Source organism: Thermobia domestica, chromosome 12 (genome assembly GCF_964235325.1).
Source record: "Thermobia domestica chromosome 12, izTheDome1.hap1.1, whole genome shotgun sequence".
Taxonomy (NCBI): domain Eukaryota; kingdom Metazoa; phylum Arthropoda; class Insecta; order Zygentoma; family Lepismatidae; genus Thermobia; species Thermobia domestica.
In genome coordinates this window covers 171,104,704-171,130,728 of record NC_137465.1, presented here as the reverse complement: position 1 = coordinate 171,130,728, position 26,025 = coordinate 171,104,704, and the positions used below count along the sequence as shown (strand labels likewise).

The 26,025-nt window shown below is 33.8% G+C and overlaps 1 protein-coding gene across 2 annotated transcripts in view; it reads left to right on the top strand.

Annotated features, from left to right (window-relative positions):
• Positions 1–26,025, top strand: part of C15 (homeobox protein C15) — a 189,826-nt gene that overhangs the window by 109,796 nt on the left and 54,005 nt on the right. For both annotated transcript variants that reach the window (XM_081734398.1, XM_081734399.1), the window contains one exon: positions 251–479. In XM_081734398.1, the coding sequence (XP_081590524.1) occupies positions 251–479 (229 nt within the window). The remainder of the gene's footprint in view (positions 1–250; positions 480–26,025) is intronic.

Genomic DNA, 26,025 nt, shown 5'->3' with positions numbered 1-26,025 from the left:
ATGTAAGGAGTAAAAATTGCTATATTTGGTAACCGAACTCGGCCAGTGACAGTCTAAGCTCACCAACAGAGGCTATGTTTCATAACTTTGCAACCAAGAACTCTTTGAGTTCAATTCACCGACTCTGTTTCCCTTGTTTATGTATTCAAAACGATTAGGTCGTTCTAAGAAAACTAATTTCCTCGTTTAAAACATTTCCAACGATATTATTCCTTTTAACTAAGCATACTCTTTTTATTTCTTTTTGCAGCGACGTTTCCAATCACCCGACGGATCGGCCACCCGTACCAGAATCGAACTCCCCCGAAGAGGAAGAAGCCCCGAACGTCTTTCACGCGACTTCAGATAGCAGAATTGGAGAAGCGATTCCATAAGCAGAAGTACCTCGCTTCCGCAGAAAGGGCTTCCCTCGCCAAAGCCCTCAAAATGACTGATGCACAGGTCAAGACATGGTTCCAGAACAGAAGGACAAAATGGAGGTTAGTAACATCAATTTATCGTGTGTAATTGAATTCATCTTTGGGGAAAGTAATATTAAAGAAAAAAAGAAGAAAGCAGGTTCAATTATAGTTCCAAAACTAAATTACGTGGCGTTTTAAGAAGCTTTTATAGTTGGTCTACGTATGTCCGCACGGAATATTCTCCAGGATTTGTAAGAAAATCTAGATTTTGTAATAATGATTATTAAATAACTGATAGTTGTATTAACTATTCTGTTACTAGTACTCCCGTAAAATTAAATAACAACGAAGTTCTACGAAAATTTTACAAATGTAAACACTTTTGCCAACACAAATCTTGATTATAAATAAATGCACACTGAGCTTACTTCCAGTAACAGATCTGTTAAATCCAAACTCGAAATTTGGTGGCCAATTATTCGGTAATTAAAGGTGTCCACTTGACAAATTTAAAATATTAGTAGACCTTAACAAGCTTAGTGTGCATATGGAATACCGTGGTGTGTAGGCATCTGATTCTTGAGTTATTGACTATCAAACTTCGGTTTTGAACTAAGTGGGAAATAACTCGGAAGATATAAGTCGAAACCAAGATTGGATGAGGTCTATCGACCGCCTTCGATTATACTGTCCTTCTGATATTGATTTTTTAAAAAGAAAAAATAAATGAAGAATGAAAATTGGACAGAAGATTAACATGGTCGATGTGGAATTGGTCCTTTACCTCATCAACCCATTATTTATGTCATACAAACGTTCAGAATGTATTATGAAATATTCATCCGGATTACCATTGTATGACTTCGTAGAAACTTAACATACTGGTTTAAAATAATAATAATAATAATAATAATAATAATAATAATAATAATAATAATAATAATAATAATAATAATAATAATAATAGTAATAGATAGTCTATGAATACTCAGTTGTACGATTAAGAAGTAATATTTTCTGTTTGCCAAGATTTCTGTTTTCTTAAACGAATTTAAGTTTGTATTCAAGCCAGTCAGTGAAGCATAATTTCCAGTGTGGTCAGCCGTAATCTCATGCCCTGAAAAAAATCTATTCTCCGGACAGCGGTATATTGTACAAATAAATGGAATCCTCTTGCTTACTACAGAAATCAGTACGGAGCATACGTTATCCGTATGCTACATAGGCACTGCTCTTAGATGTTACATCATGCCGTTGCAGGATGTCTGATATCTAACAGTCTTCCTTATATTACATACATATGTATGTTACCTTCGTCAGCTATATATTATATACGTCCATTTAAATGTGAGATCCTGACCACCTATATTGTTTCATACGGAAAGTACGTACAGATGGAACACTTTTACAGAAAGCATTATAAAACATGCGGTTTCAGTTATACTTTTGCTGTACGTTGTCCAAAAACTACAAGATTTACAAATGTAACATACGATTTTACGTACGCCACATACATTTTTTCTCAGTGTCCATAATCTCATTAAACCAGATGGAGTAATACCTGGTACATATTTTTCTGTTAAGACTGTTAGGAAATACGCATTTGGACACTTCATACTTTCCAATAATGCATGAAATGTAGCAGAGAGTAAAGTTTAATTATTTAAGTTGAGGATAAATTAAGCATTCCCCCGAATAACGTTATACGGCACTTTTCAGTGCAACAAGAAAAACTACGAAAACTGAAGTAAACTCTCATATTCAGCAATCCTCCGCTCTAAGTTTCGAGTGTAACTACAGCCATATTTCGATCAATAGAGAAACGATTCTTTCAGAATAGGTCACTCATGTTCTATATAACATGATTCCACTGGTAATTCAGAATGGGCCAAAATGTTCCATACATCTTTATTCTGGGGAATACTTCACTCAATTCATTACACTACTCCTGACCAATTTTTACCCCAACTAAATGTTCTTAAATATCAAAGAAATAGTTTTCATTAAATCGGATTTTTTTAAATACGAAAGTTAACGCGGAATATGTTGCTTAAGTTGAGATAGATCCATCCTCTACGTTTTGACTAGAGAGTAAAAAAGCTAGCTTTCTTTTGGAATGAAGGTTTTCTCATAAAAGCAGGATTTTTTAGGAAAAAACGGCAATTTTCGCTTCTTTGTCTCTCCGTGACTTTCTTATTCAAGCACTACCTTTGATTTCCTTTAGTGGCTTCTACAATTTAAAATGTACATTTACAACTCTCACTACTTGTAAATCCTGGGTTCCGTCAAAGGCTCAAAGGTTGCTTTATTGATGTTTTTTTCTCATGCCAGGAAGTATAACTTATGCAACCGACCTTATCTTTACTGTTTGGTTGGTTGCCTAAGCACCTAATACAGTGCCTGTAAGTTATACGTTTTGTCATATGTTTTACGGTTTGCCTAAATTCAAACCGGCAGATGAGAAAATGGTATCATAAAGCAAGAAACAGATACAGTACCACTTCGGTTTTGGTATATAATTTCGCTTACATTTCGTCCTCTGTTGGGAAATAATATTCCCCAACTTCAGATATCCTATTAGAACTTAGAACAGTGTAAGTTCAGTTTACAAAATTAAATATATTAATGACAGTTTTAAGAATGATGTTAATTACTTCTTTCTGTATTCTTTATCATGTCAATGTGTTTGAAATAGGAAAACTTATGTATCGCTTTTAACTGTTTACCCCTAGAATTTTAACGACTTCAATAAATGCTACGTATATACAATAGATAGATATACTTGTTCCGCAGGGGCGTCCGAAGAAAATTTTCTAGGGGGGCTCATTTCCATGGTTGCTATACTACGTATACATTTTCGTGAGCCAGGGGGAGCGGGCCCCATTCTGCCCTCCCCTTCAGGCTCTCATGTTCCATGTGATCTCCTTCATAAAATGTGTCTGTGGCTCATAAAACGTTAGTAACTGAACTTTTATTTTATGCATAAATTGTAAACAATTATATTGATCCACGGAAACTAATTATTAGCTTTTTCAAAACAATTATTATTAACAATATTAAAATATTTACTAAAACACTTTTGACATTGAAAATTACTATTTAAAGCTCTACAAAAAATACGTTGGAGTTAGAAAACACACCGCGTCCACTGATTTACCTTTTCCCTTCCCTATCGAGTAACCGATTTTTCTTGGATTTTTGAATTTTTCGTGTTTTTTTTTCTTCAGAATGCAATATTAAATGTTATGTCAGGTTATAATGGAAAAACAGGTGGAAATCATTAAGTCGAAATCTTTAAATAAATCCCAAACAAAAAAGCCGTGGCAAAACTTCGTTTCTGAAAGCCTGTCTCCCCACCCCCACCCCTACCCGAGCTCTTGCATCTATACTTTAGACCAATTTCAACCCGAACTAATAAATATGGCTAAGAAAGTAAAACCAGAAATAAAAGAAGCACAAGTCAAATTAATCTTAATTGGAATTTTTGTAAAAAAAAAAAAAAAATCATAATCATAATTATTAATTTCCAACGGGACGAATCGTACACACAAATGAATTTTTCTCCTCTTGAATTGATTATTGAAGGTACTGAAAATGTTAACTCGACGGTTCCCTAACATATATTACGTTCTTTCTAGAACAATCAAAAATTTTTGATATTGTACTGTTACCATTGTTGTACGCATCTTCTGATGCTAGTCCTGGGCAAATGATAGTAGTCTTTTTCCTAACGCAGCACTAACAGACGTATGTGTTCCGAGCCGCGTTCGACTATTACCAGAGCCGGCTGTAAGCAATTTGTCCCTCCGTACAGTAGTGGTATTTGCCCTACTTCCTCTTTCCTAGAAGGAACATATCATAGCAACCATGGTTTTAAGTACGATACCCAATCATAATAATTGAATTCACCTAATAATAACAATACGTAATTAACAAAAGATTTATTAACCGATTGTTTTGGAGTTTATCGTGAGAACATATATGAGACGTGGAGCTATTGCTTAACGCGGGATCCGAACCACATTAGATACCATAGGATATCAAATCTGAGTATTTCACTCCATAGGCGCGTACGCCATCAATATAGCCACGAGGGAGTGTTAATGAGAAGAGTTATAGCGTCAGTGACAACGTATAAAGTTACTGTATATTCGTCAGGAATTAAGCTTGAACTATAAATATTTATTTTAAATAATAATAACATCTTACATATATTTCAATGCTGTATACTTTATTCCACTTTTGCAGCCAGAGCACACATGTTGCACATACGGTAGAGCCGACCATAACTATTACACACACTTCCTTTGTGGTTAATAGATACAAATATTTGCAAGAATCGAAATGAACTATTTATTGAAAACTCTGACAGTTTTATTATGGGAGACAATTCTTCCGGACACTTATTTTCTCTAAAAAAAGTGACATGTTTGGGTAAAAGAAGACGTCTGCTAAGCCTATATATCGTTAGAGTTGTAGAAACGTTAAAATATTCAGAATGTAGGACGAAAGATGTATGTATATACTAAGAATCTTTTTTAACGTTAATAATATTCAACTTCACAATAATGTTGAAGATAGCAACGTTATTCGTTATTAATAATGTCAAAAACATTAATCTTTGTGTTACAAACATACCAGACAAAAATATTCTATTACAGCATCCACGTACATCCACGTAATGAATAGTATAAATGCTGATAAATAAAGTGATCCAGTAACTTGTAACAAAGAACGTAATTTGTTCGAAAAAGAAAAAGAAAATATAGCATGTATCACAACCATCTGCTTAAAAGTTCTTTATAACTAAGTAAGTACTTGCTTTTACTTCTATAGACAGTAATACATATCTGTTTTTTTTTTTTTTAAAGAAAAAAGTCTACAGAAAACGAGAGGGAGAGAAACCAGTAATTTCAACACTGGATTTAAAAAAAAGAGCATGGCTGAACGAATACTAAAAAACAAAAGACAACTTTTAATTACGTCAGAGATATATGTAATGGAGTTTTCTTGTCATTGAAATAGTGGAGGAAACACTTAAAGAGCTATCACCAAATGACAAGAGTCCCGTACTGGTTGTTAAAAGATGACTCGCTATGATATAGCACCGTTTTCTTTCTTCTTTTTTTCGTCTATTTCTAATTTAACTTTTTAGTTACCCACTAACGGACAGGAAACATATATGTATATACTGAAGCGGCAGGTGCGAGAGATGAACTACCATTAAAGACAAAAAGTAGGTAGCATATATGCACGTGGTCGCGCGTTATATGTGTGTATATGGTAAAACAAGTATGTGGAGAGAAATTAAGTGACTACAAGTAAAATAAACAGTCAAGGAATGGTGTAAGTGAAACTTCATGTTTTTTTTTTTTTTTTTTTAATTGAAGTTTAAATTTTGAAAGTTGTTAAGCTGAAGCGATTTAAAATACTTGATACATTAGTTGATAATTGAAGACATGTTTATGTATTTGTTAAAGGGAAAAGTAAATTCTTATATATACAGGATGACCCTTACGTCACTTGACAGAAAGGATTTGAAACGAATTATTTATTGACTTCAAAACTATGAGATTTACTACAAAAATTTGCAACGAAACATTAAGTTAGGTTATGTAAATCATATGTTCAAGATATTGTAATGTAATATCCTAACCATGTGGTGGCTTGTTGATGGTTGAAGGTATCTTCTGATATTCTTTATGGCCAACCTTTCACAATATCCTTCATTATTTTCAGTGCACAAATTACATCTTTTAAGCACAGAAGAACATATTACATCACTAATGTTGTTGGATGGTTATTTATCAAATTCAGAATTAATACACTCTTTTAAAATGCTTTATACTCGTCGTTTTTTTAAAAGAAAAACACATCTATATATTAAAATTCTAGGTTTATATGTTTGTGATTTTTTTTTTTTTTTTTTGACCAATTCTTTGACAATGATATCTCGGAAACCACAGGCTCTAGAAAGATGCCATTTTCACTGATGGATTGCAAATTTTGTGTAGATTGTTCAGTTCTATTTGAATATGTTTTTAAAAATGAATGTTATTTCTTCATTACATTTTTAGAGATACACTGAAAGTATTGAAATTTTAAAAAGTAAAGCATCATATCCTACGAGTTATATATTCCATCACCATACATTTGTATACGGGGTTAGTATCTCTCTCCGGCATTTGTTTCATGGCCAACGAAGGATAACCATCCCTCCAGTCTAAGATGTATCTTTATTGTTAAGAGTGTTTTGCCCAATGAACACCATGTATCAATGACATTATAATTAATTGTGTATGTAATGTATTTGCTTATTACATACTGCACACAAGAAGAAAGAAAACACTGATCAAAAAGTCTCCCCTTTATGATACCCCTTGCTGATTTTTAACAAGACGTCCTTCACTTGTGTCTGTAAAGAGACATGTGCAGATGTTGTGAGGAATCACAAGGAGATGCATGCTCATATGTGAATGATGTGCTGTGTAAGAAGCACAGGATCAGCTAGTTTTTCGTTATTTCGCGAAAACACCCGCACAAATAACTCAATCACATCTTGGTAATTGTGGTCATGGAACCACCATTTTTGAAATATTAATATACGTTTATTCTTTGATTACTTTCTGTTTATTATATACTTACTTAATTACAAATGTAACAGTTTTAAAATCCTTAACCAGATCAATTTTTCTTCAACGTATTATTCTTGAAAAACGTTTGTCACGAACCGCAACAGAACGTATTATTTACGTCAATCAGCCACTGATACTCCAGTCAATCGAGAATTAAATAACTACTAATGCCAAAAGACTTATAGCCTTACCGTCCACGGAGATAATCAAATAGCTTTCTGAGAGAGCGAATAACAAGACATACTTAGGAGTACCACACGGAAGTGTTCTGTTGGCAATTTTTTTTTAAAAAAATAAAACTTTCATATCGAGCTGAAAGAAGCATATAATTCAAAAGAATACATACACTATGCATATACGATTGAACGGTTTGTGAAATATTGGCGAGGAGGGGACAAGACAATGGAAACTGGTGAAATATAAGGAAACCCTGTGTAAAGTACATTAAAAAAATACTGGCGCATCTGGTTAACAATAACTTTTCGCACATTGTCTCCTCTTTCCTTTTGTGTTCTTCTTTATCTCATGTGGTTTTGACGATGATCAGATCACATCAGCCAGTCTCTCTCTCTCTCTCTCTCCGTTTATTCCCTTCTTCTCCTCGTCTTTGTGCCAAAAAATCCCCTTCGTCCTTTATCGGACAATTAAGAAGATTAAGTTTTCTGGGAGAATTCTGGGAAGCAAGAAAAAAGAGAAGAAGATGAGTGCAGACCTCAGCTGCACACAAGCAGGCACATTCGACTCTTCATTAGCCACCCATAGTGCAGCGGACTCACTCAAAGTTTAATGGCGCAATAAAGACACACACACACACGGATACATTCACATAGAGGGAATCTTCCTCTTTTCATTTCACCCCCTCTCCGACTACGGAGCCACTCACATTTAATAATACTACAACCACTATTGCTACTAGTGCTAGTAAAGTTTAAACTTTGTTGAAGGTGATTCAATTTTTGGCACCGAATTAGGGTAAATGCGTTTCAAATAGAATGACAACAATTCACTTAAGTAAGTGTGTCTGCAGCGCAAGAGAAAGAGCTGGTTTTGGAAGAGAAGGGCGGGGGGGATGGGGTTAGCTTTTGCCCAACAGGATTGGTTGGAGCTATTATCGTAATTGTGCGGTTTCATACACACAGACTACTTACTTATCTCCTTACTTTAGTTGGTTGAATGGGGGTTGGAGGAATCCTTTTTGGGATGAGTGAAGTCGTGGCTTTCAAGATTAAAGCCACATAATCTTTATGCTTATGGTGTCCCCCTTACTCTCCCTCTACGTTCAAGAATCTGTGAAATTTTCTGTGTTTATGTGTGTTAGAGTGATTCTTGTGTTGGTCTAGAAATGAGCTAGCAAAATGTAATGAAATGAAATGAATTAAAAAATCAGGTTTTTGTTACTATAATGCGTACATAATGCAGATTTCTACAGTATATTTTTAATACAAATTATATAGTTTACTCTTTATAGTTGAATATTTCTCTGCCTTCTATAACCCAGTACTTATTATTTAATTTTATTTAATTAAATTAATTAATTTAGTTATTTACTTTAAAAAAATATGAACTCAACTTTCCATGGAAAAATTTCAGGATTAGCAGTATGACTCTATATATTTCATCCAGTGGTAAAAGTGGATCTGAAAAAGTAGGGAGGGCATGACGTCACGCCGTTCCCCGTGCCTATTTTTGCCCATTGTAATTTTTTAGGAAGTGGAGGGACGCCATAGGTATTTTTGGAAGTGGGAGATCGAGGTCCCTCGCCTTTGTCCTCACTTTTACCCCCTGATTTCATCCCCAAACAAGAGATATCGTTTGAAGTTGTTCGATAAGGGAAAACATGAGCGAAAGTCACACACAAATACAACAAAAATGTTAATGGTTTAGATTTTTTTCTGCCTTCTAGAAAATTATTTAAATGCTTTGAGAAGATTTCATTTCAGTCCTATAATTTTAACAGTACTAATAATAAACGGCAAACGTCTCAGTTTTTGTATCACGCTAATAGATGTCGCTACGCGTGCTATCATTTACTTGCCAGACGCTTTCTCCTATATAACGAATTTATTAAATACTTGCATGGAGATTGGGTAGTTGTTGAACAAACTCAAAAATAAATTAATTAAATTTGTTAAATATTAAACCATTAGAACTTTCAGTTTTACCCTATAGTATACAGCGGACCGAAGACGGCCGGAACAACTAGTATTCATAGATCAATAATACTTTTACAATACATTTAACTGAACAATACATATTTACGAAGCAAGTAACATTTCAATAAACTTGAATAAGGAAACAGTAAAATAAAGCCATTGAAATCCCTTTATTTATAATAGAAAATAGAAGAATACTCCCTTTACTTAAATTAATATCCTGAGAAATCTAGATGGTGCTGGTATTCACCAATCTTGACAGAAGGTTTTAAATAACCATTTAAGAAAAACTTTTAGAAACAATTCTTTTATAATATTCACCAACCTTGACAGAAGGTTTTAAATAGCCATTTAAGAAAAACTTTTAGAAACAAATATTTTATAAACTGCACTATATATATTCACCTTTTTAGTGGTAGAGTAAACAGAAATGAAACAGACTAAAAACATTGCGCATAATTTAATGTTTGAATTATATTTTTATTACTGACCAACATAGAATTCTAATTGTGGATATGTGATAATCACATCGCATAAAACAATATCCAATCCTTTTAGGCTTAGTCCGATTTCTTCTCTTTACCCTACCAAAACAATTATTTACTCATTTTTAGGGCATTGATCATTACTTTTAAAAGCTTTGCTTTGGCTGTCATTTTCTTAGTATTTTTTAAAGGCTTTATTCAATATTCTGCAATCACATTTTTTTACTCCTAACTTCCGTAATTGAATATACTACATGATTTCACTCTGTGAGCGTTACATATTTTATTTTCTACTATCTGAAATACCCGTTCCTCGCACGGGGAGGATGAGTTGGACTTTCAACAGCGTCGGGAATGTTACAATTCATCTCCTCGACCCCGAAAATTATTAATTTGACACTAATATCCGGCGTCCTGCGTATTTATAATATCCTTTTATGCAATCATTTTGAACCCACCGTAATCCCCCCATGCTGAAATTCGAATAAAGGTCTTCGTAGACGATTACATCTTGTGAAGATCCGTCCGTGTACCGAATTCGGTGACTTTAAGTCACTTCTTTCTATGTGAAATCCTGATGACAGACAGATAGATACATAGACACACATATTATTTTATTATTAGGAAAGAACATTTTAAAAGACTTACAGGAATTTATTCAAAATTTTGGCAAGAGCTTTCAACTTTCTGACTAAAAGCGTCGCATAAAGGTCTCGAATCAGTACTGAAATACTCTGCTGCCATCTGTTCAGTTAATGCTAAATTAACAGACATTGCCTATATGCATATTACGAAATATAAATACATGTGTAATAATTTAATTAATTTTACAATAAAAACGATAAACTAAAGCAAAAAAAAAACTGAAAGTATCATATTGTAATCGGGTTTACTCTATGTAAAAAATTCCAGAGCCCTGATTAGTATGGAAGTGAATTAAATTTAAGTTGCAAGATTTGAACTTAACAAACAATCAAACAAACAGAAATGTAACCTAATAAAATAATTACAATAAAAAAGTGCAAAAAAATGTGAAGAATATGAAATGAAAATAGACCTGAAAGAAGATGAAAGAAATGGTGATCTGTATAAATAAGGTCTATATCAACGACAGAAGTACAAGGCAAAGTACAGCAGGTAAACTAATTTTCTGTTCTTAATATTATTGATTATCATTATCATGGATATTCTTCTATTATTAGCAAACTTCTTGCTGCAAATTGAGAATCCCTCATGCACCAAGGTCTTCAACTAACTTCTTCGACTTCATTTCTGTTTTAATACTGTCCATCAACTGTGGCCTTCCTAACCTCTCCCTCTTTTCCTGCCACGATACCTTCTTGTGCGTCCCTCAAGATACAGTTCCTTTCCAGCCAATGCCCCAACCAGTTTATCTTCCTCTTTTTCAATTACATCTAAAATTGAGCGAAGTTGTATTATCCTTGAGAAATGTAACATATTCCTGATATTTCTATTTTTGAACCACTTGACGGATTTTGACCAAATTTTGCATGACGGTCAACACTATTTGTGGCAAAGTTTGAAAGGAGGAGTAAAATGAAATGAAATGAAATCTCTAAGTTTTACGTCCCACGGTTATGCCGCGGCCGGTTAGGCTAAAGGAGACGGTGACGATGAGAGATGAGTGAAATGGTGGAATGAAGAAAGTGGGAGGAAATGGGAGAACCCCGACAAAACCCACGAGCACGGAGGAGTAAAATATGAAATAGGTTGAACCACGAAGGAATAATCACTGAAAGACTACTACTCCCATAGAAGTACTAACTTGTAAGCTTAAAATGTGAAATATGTTTTATCACGGAAAAACTACTTCTTTCATAGAGGTAGTAAGCGACGACAAAATATATAAACCTATTTGTGTACATACATTTCTTAAGGTTGTATAACATAACAGAAGCGGTTACTAACATTATCATTGTCGAATCAGCCTCGCAGAAATCTATCGTGCACAAAGAATGTCCTTTATAGCAAATGCGAGAATTACTGAAGGAATATTAGAGAAAATCTAGCAGCTTCGCTCGAATTTTGAGTTTTGAAGTTCAGTAGTCCTTTTATCAGGGAGTCTATGTAAGACCTGGACCTAGATCTAACGTGTATCCGAACCATATGAGCTTCCACTGGGAATCGAACCTGGGACCCCGCGCCAAAGATATCTCCGCTAACCATAGTCATGAAGGAGAACATTGTATTTTGAAAGCCTGCGTTAGTGGAAGACGTGAAATATGAAGCCCAAATCAAAGCAAGCATAAGTATTAACGGAAGAAATTTTTATGTAGGAAGAAGAAAATGTATCGTATTTTCTGAGTGTTTTGTTTAGTAGTTGGAAAAGGCTAATCAATATTTCACTTATAATGTTGTTTGTACGGAGTTAAAAATGAACATTATGAAACTTTTATGACAAACGACTGGAACAGTCCGAAATAGGGATATGGAGAAGAATGGAGAAATTGATCTGAGTAGAATGAATAGGCAATGAGGAAAGCTGGGGAGTCAGGACTATGCCACAGATAATGGAGAATACTTAAAAAAATAATGTATTAGAATGTTAGTTGAAAAGAAAATGTTTTTACTAGTTTATGAAAAGTCGAAAGCTGGATAATGAAAACGACGCCAGAAATAGTCCAGGAAAGAAAAAATAAATGATTAGAATGTTGGTTGAGAAGAAAATGTCTTACTGTGGGAACTGAAAAGAGGGAGGATAAGAAAAAGATTGCAATCGACGAACGATATTAAAGAGACTAATATTTAATGTCGAAACTAAGAAGTTAGCGGAATATGCCAGTGATGACGACATAAGACTTACTAACGATAATTATATTAATCTAAAACACAAGGTCTTTCTCCGTTTGTGGTCTAAAAGGCTGTAACGACATCTTGTATTTTCAGTGTAATTTTAAATATCTTTTCTTATATTTATTGGCAATGTATGATTTTAAAATATGACTAACCAGTTTTTGAAGAAGAAGAAGAAAATATGAAAAAGGAAAAAGAACCAAAATTGATTCTAATCTGATGATTTGTGATGAGTTTTTGTCTTTACGTTGTCATAGCAACGTTTTGTAAATAAACGATATAATTCAGGAACCATCATAAAAGGGGATGTACGCATAATCATAAAGGTGTGTATTTATTTCAATAAGTGTTTGCCACAATAAAAACCCGGAAAGCTAAACGTAGCATAAACTGTTTTATGTGATTTTAGTAACTTAATCTAGCTATAATTATGACTGAGGACATGTGTATAACGAGTTTCGTTATAAAATGTTGGTGATCCTCGCCGCAGGATTGAAGACGTCTTAGGGCAACGTTGAAATAAGATTGACATGTGCTGTCACAGTTAACCGAGAGAGTAACCCAACTAGAGTAAGAAACAGATAACATTAGAACAGAAATACATCTAAATTTTTCTTAAATAAAATAAATCCATCTATATACTAAAATGCTAGAAAAGTTTATATGTTTGTGTTCAATCCTTTCGTCAATGAGAACTCGAAAACCACAAGTGCTAGAAACGTGCCGTCAATTCCAAATTTTGTGTGGGTTTGCCAGTTCTCATTTAAATTTTCAAAAAAAAAAAAAAAAAAAACTCGCATTTATTCCATATTTTAGGCGTCATTTTGCCTCTATTAGTTTAATATTGCAATTATACCCTTGTCAAAGGCAACCAATAGGGAAGCTACGTATCGCGGGTTGATGGACATTTGAGGCGCTTTGTTTTAATCTGAATGACAAAACCTATTGCAAGCAGGCAACTTCGAAGGCTTGTGGACCCACACGGATATGGAATAATAAGAAAAAAATATTTGCATTTGGTATCATCTATTACATAACCAAGTTTGCCACAAACTCCCCCAACATTCTATGTATTAAATACTACATGTATATGTTTGTCTACTGTCTTCCTGTCCTTTACTAAAGTGTTTTGCACAGATATAGTGAGAAGTGGGAAGAAGATTCACACTCATATTAGAACTGTGAGTTGTGTAAATAGCTCAGGTTTAGATAGTAAATATTAACATTCTTTAATTTACTTTATGCTATTGGCATTTAATTTACATATCACGCTCAAGTTAAATTCGAAATTATTACCTACACCGCAATTGTATTCAATGGCGTTAAACGATTGAGATATGTACAAAGAACTTGGAACGTAAATTTTGGTATATCTTTTTAAAAAAATGAAACAAAATTAAAGCAACAGTTTTATGTCCGAAAGTTAAGCTCTTTAGGTCAAAGGAAACGTATAGGGATGCGCACGAGACAAGATTTATGGCTGTCTCGACTCGAAAATGTGTTGTAAAAGTGGTGTCTCGACTCGAAAAATATATATTTTTCTATTGGAAGAGCCGTGCCTCGACTCGAATTTTGTCAGGAAAATTCTGTCTCGACTCGTCTCGTGCGCATCCCTAGAAACGGGTGATTAATGAAAAATGAATGATGACACAATAATGTGGGAGGGGACGGGAGAGTCCCAAGAAAAACACACAGATCTATGTTCTCCATCACAAACTTACATGACTTAGGATCGAACTAGTAACTTCTTACACAAAAGTGAGCACGCACTCTACCACCACTGCGTAGACTTTGTAATCCAGCCATGTGCTACTCTGACCCACCCAGTAATTCTAGGTTTTCAGATGGACTCTGCGAGCTTGTATGGAGGAACATGTCACTACAGATTTCATGAGTGTTTGGCAAAAAATGCTTTGAAGATAACACTATGCAACACTTTTAAAACCTTTTTTTTTTTTTTTTTTTTTGTCCTTCGGTTGCTATTGTTTATTCCTTAGTCATATTCATTGAACATTTACAAAAATGTGCATAATTCTCATGGAACTTCGCTTTTGCAAGTTTAACATCGATTTGTTTGCAAAAACAACTAACGCTATGAAATGTATTAGACTTTGCATTTAAATTAATTTAAGAAGTTTGGTAGTATGTTTCTCAACACCCCTATTATAAAATCAAAAGAGTAGGCTGCTTAAATACATAACTTGGATACATAGATATCAGGGGCGCCCGAAGAAATTTTTTAGGGGGCCATCCCTATGGTTGCTATATTATGTGTGATATTTCTGGTATTTAATATACATGGTTTGCTATATTACTTATGCATCAACTCCCGGGCCCCTCTTTGCCCCCTTTGTGCGATCATGACAGATATCTATGTGCACCTGTATATACCCTTTGAAATGTGTCCTTTTCCTACATTTTCGTTGATGCGAATCATCATTTTCAAGAATTAGCCTCCAGATGTAACTCCTCATCATGTTCGTCATACTGTCCTCGATAACCGCGTTTGGAAGTCATAATGTCTTAGTGAAAGCGCTCACCGTGCTCCTCTGTACCCATATTTTCCTTAAAACGGTCCAGATGAGAGGCAAGAACATGTGACTTAAGTGACATCCTACAACCCGTTTCGCCATAGTTTGTCACCATGTTCGTAAGTTCCACATAATTTTCAGCTCTGTAATATCCTAAGAAACACTGAACGACTGCCACACAACTGCTCCAGGCTTCTTTTTCAATCTCAGTTAGCAACGTGGAGAACTCAGTGAACTAGATTATTATCATCACTTTTACACTCCAGCCTCCATCTTAACATGAGATAGCTGCGGAAACTTGTCTTGTAAAAACTTGAATGTGTCAGAATCTCTATGCAATGCTTTCACAGATTGCTTGATAATGCCAAGTTTAATGTGTAGAGATGGTAACAATACAATTTTAGGGTCAACAAGTGACTCGTATTTTACGTTATGTATCTTAACAATGTACTCCTCCCGTTGTGGCCAGTACTTCCTCCGGTAGTGAGCCTCCTTGTCACTACTGTCTCACAAACAAAGATAACACGAGAATTTGGTGAAACCGACCTGCAAACCCATGAGTAAGGCAATAATTTTTAAGTTCCCTATTACTTGCAATCCATATTTTGTATATTCTAAATTGTCCAATAAGGTCTTGAAGCTGTTAAAATCTTCCTTCATAGAGACAGAATGAGTCATAAGAATAAAGAGGTGCTTATTCCCACTGTGCAGATGCACAGCCCTGAGACTTCTAGACGAGCTGTCTATAAACATACGCCACTCTTTCAGAATGCAGAGTATCTGTAAAGCATGAATACTTATAAGCACAATCCAGCCTTCATTTTAAAAAAACTGTGCTATCTCCTTTGAGCTGTTGCGTTTACTGATTTATCAACTATGTTCCATTATTTTACCCACCATTTTTACTCAGACTTCGAATAAGATCATTAAAATCTGTTTGGTTAGGATAGTAGGGTTCTCTATTATTAGTTCATATCTGCAATGTTTAATAAGAAAGGCATGCTGTGATATAATTGCAATATAACAGGATATTCCAAGGTTATAAATATACAAGGTGACGCAAAAGTACCTATATAGTACCGTACTGATCAGCTCATTGCATTTTATATTATTTCTTATTGTTATCCATCAGGTAGACTTATTATTTTTTTCTTAATGTTACAACATAAGCTCAGAAGAGTCGAAGCAAGTACATCCATAAACTAGAATGTTATACTTGATCAATGCAGGAGAGTATGCCTACTTTTGGGCCACCCTGTATATACACATACCTTTAAATTCTTACAAATAGCCTTAAAACACTCTGCCCGATGCATGTTGATTCTATCGCGAATCTCTCAGTGTTGGCACATTCTTTGATCAAATTTAAATGCAACTTAACGCATCAAACATTTTAATACGCGCATATAAATTAATTATTATAGGACGAATTCCATATTTTCGATGCTACTACTTACAGAAGTGAAGTTTCATGGTAAAAATGCACCTTTTCTAGTTACTTTCAAGGTAATAATACAGGAAATCACTATTATAAGACAAGGACAAAATGAATGTTGCATAGTGTAATCTGATATTTTTACAAATATGAAGGTTGATATTTTGCTGTTTGGATACTCGTTTTTAAAAAAAAAAAAATGAAACAAGAGATTTAAGATAAAAAGAATTGAGCTTATAGTCAAAAAATTAAGTGTGTAATGAAGATAATATAATATGCATTAATTAATATGAAGAGTGTGCAATAATAAGTCAATAATAATTTATCAATTAAACAATATTTAAAAAGTTGTTCATAAACGACTATCAAAAATAGAAAATTTATTTACTAGTAGGTGATATATAAAGTAAGATGTATTGATCTCAAAGAAATTCATGTAATTAATACACAGACTATATTTAATTAATAAACAGTGGCGTACACGGAAGTCCGTTAAAGGTGGGTTCAAGCTCTCAAGTACATATAATTTTGTGTGTTTGTATACATATGGTAATATGGTAAATGTGTATTTTTGCATACCCCGAAACGCCCTTGCGTACGCCACTGACTATATATATAGTCAGACAGACAAAGTTGTTCGCATACGCGCCTTTTGCGTGGGAGACCCGGGTTTGATTCCTGGTGGCAGCTCATGTTCTGATTTCACGTTAATCAGTAGGTTCACGTCTCCTATAGCCTTGCTGCTAAACGGGATGTTAAACTCAATTATATATATAGTCAGAGAGCAAGAGAAAGAAAGAAAGAAAATACGGATTGAAAACTTGAAACCATAAGGAAGGAAAAGCAGAAAGAGAAATGAAAACAAAATGCACGATAAATACAGAAAGAAAAAATATAAAAAGGAACGTTGGACACGTGAGTTTCTCGATCCACACGAGAAGCATGTCTGAACCCTGAAGGCTGAAACAACCTGCCAAACAGCTACTGTGCGTAGACGAGTAAAACAGGAGCCAAAGGTTGGCGCTTTGTTTTTTTTTTTATTTTTTAACACACGCAAACAACAAGAACAAGGGCTGCCATTTGCATTTCAAAGCAATGTCAGATTCCGTGACTTTATATGCTTACACATATGTTAAAAAGTCCATTAGCAAGCCATAACTAAATAGCAGCTTAAGTAAATGATACATTTTATAAGGGGGAGGAAGGGTGATTATACATACATAATCGACTTTTTTTTCTCCCTTATCATGACGAGGCCTGCTTGCCTAGTAAAAATTAAATTACACTGTTATTAGTTCATTGCTGAAGGTTGTACTATGTGCACGATAACTATGATATACAACAGGAGAATGGAAAATATTTTGAAGCTTGTAAAACGTTTCGTATTTATGTCAAAACATTTTTATATTGCATATATTATATATATATATATATATATATATATATATATATATATATATATATATATATATAAGCGTATATTCATTACAAAGATAAAGGAATGAAATGAAATATTTGAGTTTAACGTCCCACGATTATGCTCTTTACGCTAAGGAAGACGGATGATTGAGGCAGATGAATGGTGATAGAAAATTTGGTGGAATGACAATGTGAAAGGAAACGGGAGTACTTTAGAAAACCCTACACACCAGAGGTAAGCCACCGTGCCTCCCAATTAGTGGAATGAGAATGTTGGAAAAATGAAAAAATTCAGAGAAAATCTACCATATACATGCTGTCCATCAAAATGTACATATTGTCCACCATAAGTTTATATGGTCTGGAATCGAATCTGTCGCACCAAAGGTGAACGCCCCCACCAAGTATAAAACCTGAGCACGGATTGTTAGGTAGTCGACTTACTGATAGTGTTGTCCAAGAAATGAGAAAAATGTGACAATTGTCGATTTCGAGACGAAAATGTGACGATTTCGAGACAAGACGAGAAATTTCGTGAGTCTTGTGGTCAACATTAAGTCACCGAGGTCTTGGATCTCAAATACTGTTTTAGTGTTAAAATGATTCATATCTAAAATCTATAAATTACACAATGATTGTACGAACATAATACAGTCCATTTAGCAACGTTTCAAGTTGTGCAAGTCATTGCACAATATACTTCAATAACAAATTTGGTATAAATGTTATTATATTCATACCACCTCTCGTGACCCAGAATAATTCTGATAACTTCTAGATGAAATTAACAAAAACAAATCAGGGTATACATTTTGTACATAAGTTTACAGATGCAAAATAGATGGGTGCTAGGAAATATTGGAGGGAATTTGTATCAATCAAATTTGAATAAAATAAGAAAACTTGTAATTTACATACCCTTCTATTCAAATGCTTACTTCTCCTTTTAATGTTTTCGTTATTACGGTAGAAGTTATTTTTAAAAATCCGTTTATTAATGTAAGTTACAGTACTTAATATTTTGAATTTTAGTAATAATAATAATAAGTCCTAACATACCATCTCGATATATTTAGAAGAATCTCGAACCACAGTTTAAAAGTTGTTGGACTATAGTGTTATGTATGTTAATTTTTTTTAAAAAAAAATCACCATCTTTGATCATGTTATAGTTTTTTTATCAGCACAGCGAGAGTCGTATTTTACAGATGGCTTTAGTTTTCTCAAATTACAATATTTGTTAGACATTAAAATATTTATAACTATAATATTGCCTTATAAATACATTTTAATATTCTTATACATAATAGTATATTGGTGTACTATAATATTTTTATACATTGCAAGTAGCACAAGAACCTTTTAACTTCGTTTCAAACATTACAACACGATATAAACATTAGAGAAAGCTAATGTGACTGGTAAAAAATGCCAATGTTTTAATACATTTCTAATTGTGCGTTTCGTACTGATTCCAGTATCCTGAATCCGATGGAGCTGTTTTGTAATATAATCCGTTCATAGGATTACGAGAAAATTTACCTCTAAGTTGGGAGTTGTTAGCACTAGTTCTTTAACTAGAATATACCGATATCATTTGTGCCTTAACTTTATGCAACCCTTTCGACAGTTTAGACAGTTTGGTTGCTTATAGCTCTAGGTTATTTCTGTGTGATGCAAATAGGATTACTCTATCTGATTGAGTTTGAATATCGAAAATTGATTAGCGATAAAATACCGAAACCTGATCAATATATTAAAACATCGAAAAAATATTAAATGCCGAAATATCAAAAAGTGTTAAAAATTGAAAATATCAAAATATAGAAATATTTAACATAAAAATGTACAAATTATTTTATTCAAATATCGAATATAGAAAATTAGCCACAAATTTGTTGATAACGTTTCATAAACTTTCAAATTACTCAAAAATTTTAAGAATGTATTTTCATGTGGAGGTTTTAAAATGTGTGCTGTATGAAGTATTGTTGTATTGTCTTAAATGTCCCAGAATGGCATTTCCAGAGTTCTTTCATTAACCGAAACATTATACACGGTGTATGCTATCTGCGTCAGTACTAATATGTTCACGGAAGATTCAAATTGTATCTACAGAACACAATTTGTCTTCCACAAAACATGACAATGTCTTTAGATATGCATTGATAAAATATCCATAAAATGGAAATTTGCGTTAACGTTTAAACATGTGATAGATCTACAGTAAAATATAGTTACAACTTGTGAATTGTTAACCTGAATTCCAAACACTTATAACGTAATAGATGTAGTTGGACATTCGTTCGTAGAAACTGAAACATCAGGGGTATACTAAATTTCCATAAATATAGAGTCTATGAATATTATACGGATGTCCGGTGTTTTCAGTCGTATATTGAACAAAAGTATTCAGATATTAAAGAATACAGGTACTTGATTTACCATCCAAAAATAATGATTGACTTTTCTTCTCAAAATGTATAATTAAAATTTATTTGATGTAACGATTAATGATTAAAGCACATGCTCTTAATGAATTTAGTCCTATGTTCAACTCCCGATAGATCTAATAATTTTTAGTGTACACTGAAAACCATAAAGCAATTGATTAGTTTCTTAAATTATTGAGTACCACTCATATATGGACGCGTTAAAATGACAGTGTTATAAGGCAGTTTTTCATAAAGAAAAAACAGGCACAGAAACCAGATCTAGATAAGGCAATCTGCTAACAGAAAATGTCAGTCAGAGCTTTATTCAACTGCCAGTAGATGGCAGGAAAAGTTCTAGTAATAAAAAAAACCTGTCGTTTTTGTTCCCGAATTTATTACAGTCTTTTATGTTAAGTTATGGAAAACAAAGAAAATTAATTTACACCAGTGCAACTTTAACCTGTCCATATATCGAAAACCAGTAATAACAGTACCACTCACTACTCAGTTGAATGTGCGCCATTTTGCCCTTCATAGGTTGTATAGGAAGTAGCTATTTATTTACTTTTTATTTAAAAACAATAAGTATGTAAAGATCATTGATTATTGAGAATGGATGTTGAAACCTAAGGTAGGCACGTTAAGTTGGGACATGGGGTGGGTCAATTACAGAGGACTTGCGAGGGCCGTACGAGAAATGTATAACTTTTCACAAGAATTAAATAGTTACATTCAATAGAGAAATTTATTCATCGTATACTAACATCACAGGAACACAATAAATATTACGATAAACAAAATGTTTACTAAAGAAAAGTAAAAAAAGAAAAAGAAAATCTTTTTACAAACCATTTTAGAGGGAAGCTTGGCTCTATGATTTGACTAAACTAGTCTTCCTATGTACAGTGTTACACTATATGTTGGATTGCAACACGGGGGACATTTTCAAGATGGACAAGTTATCTACGAAAAATTTTCAATTCAGATTCAGAGATTAAGTAAAGGACACATTTTCAATAACGAATCTTGCGGGGCGGATGAAAAGATTCAGCGGGCCGGGACCGACCCGGAGGACTGTTGCACATGGCTACCGAACACAGTCAGTACTGCTTATACATCAGACTTAGTAGTACTGTACATTCAAAGTGAAACAGAAAAACGTTATTTACTTACAAGTGTTGTATACATTACTGTTAGGATTTCCTGCATCATTGTTATGACTATATGTCACTGTTACGAGTGTCACGTAGGAGAAATGAATCAACAATACGTACAATCTACTGGTTAACAATGCATATTTTCACATAGAGTACATAAATTAATACGTTATGTATTCTTGCAGAATAAAGACTATGAAATACATCAGATTAGCGACGAACTCTATATATATAGTTGTTGACATAGAAAGCTATGAAATATTTTTTTCTCGTCGATTTCTCAAAAACTACACATCAGAATTTACCTTGGATCATGTCAATTTGTACACCTTAATGTGTTCTATCAATTGATATGTGTCTTATCTTCGGACAATATTATGGTTCAGCAATATTTGAAGTTTAAGAATTATTATGGGATATTTCCAATGGTGATTCTAGAAGTTAAATACTGGGGCTCAAGCCAGAACTCAGACTATGATAGATATATCATGAGTTTATACAAATCTGTTTACACACTTCGTTAACAGGAACTAAGAAGATCTAAGGTTTCAAAAATTTTTCAATAAAAACTAAAAAAAAAAAAACGTACTATAAACTTTGAAAAAAATATAAATAACACTTTAATTATTTTTGTCACTCAAAAAAAAAAAAAAAAAACTGGGATCCTAGACCCCCGGCTTCGACTTAGATCTGTCACTGGATATCTAATTAATCATAGTGAGAGTGCTATTATCTTGCAAGTGACATAATGAAAAACTTAACGAGAGTATTCAGTAACAGTTTTAGCTATATAGAAGGTGAGGTTACCATACAAATTAGGTTTAGAAAAGTAAAAAAAAAAAAAAATCCCGATTTTCTGAAGATTTACACTTAGCCATATCATTTTGCTAATCGCAGTGAGATCTGTCGATTGGTATATCTCTCATCTCTGTACGTTTTTTTTTTAACGCTAGAAACATTACAGAATTATTTTATATTTTTGATGCCGAGCTTTGCTCTACAATAGTTGAGAAACATACAGTAAGTCGTGAGTGAAACGAAATTCAAACGTGAAATATGTCACAGTCAAAACGTGGTTACCTATATTACCTCAAAATGTTTATTGACTGAGCAACAAGCACTGACCACCTTGTTTTCCTGGAAAATATTGTAAAACTTAAGAAATACCACACATTCTGCAAACAACCTAACGTAAGAAAGAAAGAAAAAAAGAAGCTATTTACATGTCTGAACCACGCCTAAACAGCACGTTCTCGTTGGCGACGCACCGCCGAAAACTTTTAAAAAGTTATTTATTTCTTCCACCTCACCTTATAGTCTTTTGTAAAATTTACGGTTCACTTTTAAGACTTGACAACTCGTGATAACGCTCACCGATAGACAGGGAGACACTATGAACTAAAGGTTGGACATGATGGGTCTATTGGCGAGTACTTTGTACGAGTTCCTTTGTTTTTGGTCAGCTGACGACCTGTAAATTTAAAAGCAAGGATTCGGAATGCTACTTTGAACACAGATGTTTCTGCATTCTGTAGTCCTTTACTGGGTTTCATCTTAAATCAATCAGGTCTCAGCTATTTAGCTCGACGTGCTGTTAATAAACTCTGAATGAACTGAACACCAAAGACCCCTTTGCTTTGATTCGCATAAGTAAGCTTATTTCAAATGAATCTTCTTGAATGGTGATTGCATATTTGCAATAATACGTATAGTTACAATATGCTTTGGGGCAAGGTGGCTCTGTAGTAGAGCGATCATCTCTGTTAGTAAGAATTCCTAGTTCGATTCCATGCGATGTAACTTTTTGCTGGATAATATTGTTAATTTTCTCAATGATCTTCTGATTCCTCATACGAGTATTCCCTCCATTTCTCAAACTGTTTCGTTACTATTCACTTGCACTCCTCATTGCCTACAAGGTGTATCAACGCGATAATTAATTCCAAGAGAATATAATCTAAAAATTAATAAGCTATCAAGTACATATTTTCTTGATTGTGGTAAACAAATTGTACTTCCTTTTTTAGATGACCTGAGGCTATCTCATCTCGGCTTGAGAAAATGCTGTCTTGTCTCGGAAATATGTCCATGTCTTGTTTCGTCTCCAAATCTCTCGTTAACCAGATGAAAGAATAATACGAGGTAAAATACATAATAAACAGTTTAAAATGTGGGGAATTTACAGCATTCTGAACAACATGCAGCGAATCTCACAAATTATGATGGCAGCAACTGCCATTCACACAACACAAGGGACAGTTGAAGAGACAATACTTTTCTACCTTTTTGGAGTCAACTTTTTAATTTTTTTTTAATGTCTTGTGAAATTTTGATGTTTTGGTGTTCATTACTCTCGTCCCTACTTGTTCACATTTTAGGGGGAGCACAGTGGTTCAGTGGTAGAGGCTTTACCTCTGGTGTATGGGGTCCTGGTTCAATCCCCGGCCAAGTAAGTTTGTGGTGAACACCATCGTGCTCGTGTATTTTCTCCGGGTACTCCCGTGTCCTATCACTGTATCACTCCACCAATTTTTCCATCATCATTCACTTGCTTTAATCATCGTCTTCCTTAGCCTGGAAGACATATACGTGGGACGTTAAACTGAAAGATTTCATTTCATTTCATTTTCCCCTCACATTTTCTTTTTTAAATCTGCAAAAGAAGAGTTAATTCTCAAATTACTCTACCTAATTATATACTACTTAGAAAATATTATTTAGTGGCATAGTTTCTGTTGTCCATATGTTCCTCATTCTGAAAGAATGAATCTTCAAATCAACTATGATTTTATTGGCTTTAGATGACAAACTAAGAAAGGCAGAGGACTATCTAAAAAAAAAGAAATTGTGGTCAGTATACTAAGTAATATTTTGTGTTCTCAAGAAAATCACACAAATAAATTATATTATTCCTTTATTTCTGCACCAACTTGAAAAGCGAGGATGGGACTGAATAGCACCTAAGAGTCGAGTCATAAATTGCTACAAAACGCTAATTGTTTATTTTATTATTTATTATAAAACACACACACACACACACACATATATATATATATATATATATATATATATATATACTTATTATTTATTATTGATATTTATTATTCATTATTTACTATTTATTATTATTATAACAAGAGATTGATGTGAATATGCTTATTATAATATTGCCAGTAGGTGTCACCAGCTTTTGCACCTTTATACAATCAATACACTTGGTGTATTAGTATATATACACTCGATATCAATACATAGCTGTTTTAACACTATGTCTCAATTCACTACTAACTTTGGGCTTTCCCCGTGTTTCCATCAGTCTCGAGTCGCCCCGAGACAGAAGAACTAACATGCATTCGTGTATCTAACACTATGTTTGTGCTTGTGGCGTGTACGCACTGCATTTTATTTTATACTATCATGTTTATTTCATAACAATTCAACGCACTGCTTCCATGCCAAAGTTCCATTCTGTTTTCTACCTGCGCCAATTATATAATTATATATGTATTTTGTTTACTTATCTGCACATTTAAATTTATTCACTCACTTATTGTTTTGTTTATTGTTACTTTCAGCACTATTCGTTTATAAAACTGCACTTAGACCATCTTATATGCTATAAACCCACCAGTGTCGTCAATTCTGTGCCAAAGAGAGGGCGTAACCCTCTAATGGCTAGGGTTAGGAGACACTCTACCAACATACCATTATGAAATGAAAATAGATGAATAAAGTTTAAAGTACCAACCCCTAACCCTGTAACCTTAAAAAAATACATAGCTGTGTCGCGGCTATATTATATGGTTTGTATTCGATCTGGGTTTATTCTCAAGTGGCTCGGAGTCCATATGAAGTTGTAGGCCCCGCGTCATATGGCGTCGGTTTTAAAAGGATGCTAAACTTCATACCCATCAAATAATATATCTCAATACTTGAATATCCCCTGTAAACGATATATCAAGGCTATATACATATTACATTGCATATCAGTGGCGTACACAAGATTTCAAGTATATATTTAAATATCCAAATTCATATCGATAATATCCTAATAGCAATAACACTTAAACGTGTATTATTATGTATGTATCTTATATGAGGTATCTTCACAACACAATTTTTACACAATAATTAATATATCTTGATATCGAAAAATTAACTAAGTTTAGGTATTCTCTCTCTTTAAATTTACAAACGTTAGTATTGCTTGCAAGACAGATATCGCTTTTTGAGTGAATGTTCTTTCGAAATAATTCTTCAAATTAGACTAAGGTTTATCAAGACATTCGAGGCGAGACGAAGCATTTCACTGGACAACGTCTCGAATACCATGAAACTCAAATCTCGTCTCGTGCGCACCCCTAGGCTTCGATATATCCTTTAATGACGTCCATTTAGACAGCCCCCCCACCTTGTCAAAATTAAACGAAAATGGTGTCAATCGTTTGTGCATCGTTTGTGCAGAAATGTGCAACACAAATTTTCGTTTGTGCAACAATGAACAATGAGCTAGAGCGAAAACAAAGTGGGGGGGCTGTCTAAACGGTAGCCCCCCCACCT